A 500-nucleotide genomic window follows, 5' to 3' on the forward strand; every position below is an offset into this window, starting at 1 on the left:
TACAGGCCTACCTTCTACACCACAACTCCTGATGAAGACCTGAAACTCAGGTCGAAACGTCGGCATAAAATAAATAAATATGGTTTTGTTTATTTATGTTGTTCTTTGCTGACCCCACCCCCTGACAAACTTCTTCAAGCATTAATCTACAGTCAACTATCTACACCTCAAATTATTATTAATATTAGTACATAAAATAATCTAAAGTGATGCATTTATAAATACTTGAAATAAAGCAGTCATGAAATGAGGTACAATATTACCTCATATATTAGTCAAAGTGTACAATATTATCTAAATAATAACAACAATTAAATATCTTTCAATTTTATGGTTTTAGGTTACTGAGGCCAATTCCCAAGTTTTAAAAGGGATACCATTGTACCATACAGCTTTACCATCGTGATTACTATTGAATGGCTAATTTAATCCAATAACTTAGTTGTTTTTTTTAAACTTGTAAATTTGTGTATAATACATTTTAAATTGTTGCAATAGTA

At 29.6% G+C, this 500-nt stretch overlaps 1 protein-coding gene across 1 annotated transcript in view; it reads left to right on the forward strand.

The window, feature by feature from the left end:
• The window catches only part of LOC106680727 (CDK5RAP1-like protein), a gene marked incomplete at its 5' end in the record, with an annotated part of 10,068 nt that extends 9,568 nt beyond the window's left edge, over positions 1-500 (forward strand). The window contains 1 exon segment of the mRNA XM_014420638.3: positions 341-500. Within this exon segment, the coding sequence (XP_014276124.3) occupies positions 341-406 (66 nt within the window).

This window comes from Halyomorpha halys, unplaced genomic scaffold (assembly GCF_000696795.3).
Source record: "Halyomorpha halys isolate HHAL.00 unplaced genomic scaffold, Hhal_1.1 Scaffold284.1, whole genome shotgun sequence".
In the NCBI taxonomy this organism is placed as follows: Eukaryota; Metazoa; Arthropoda; class Insecta; order Hemiptera; family Pentatomidae; genus Halyomorpha; species Halyomorpha halys.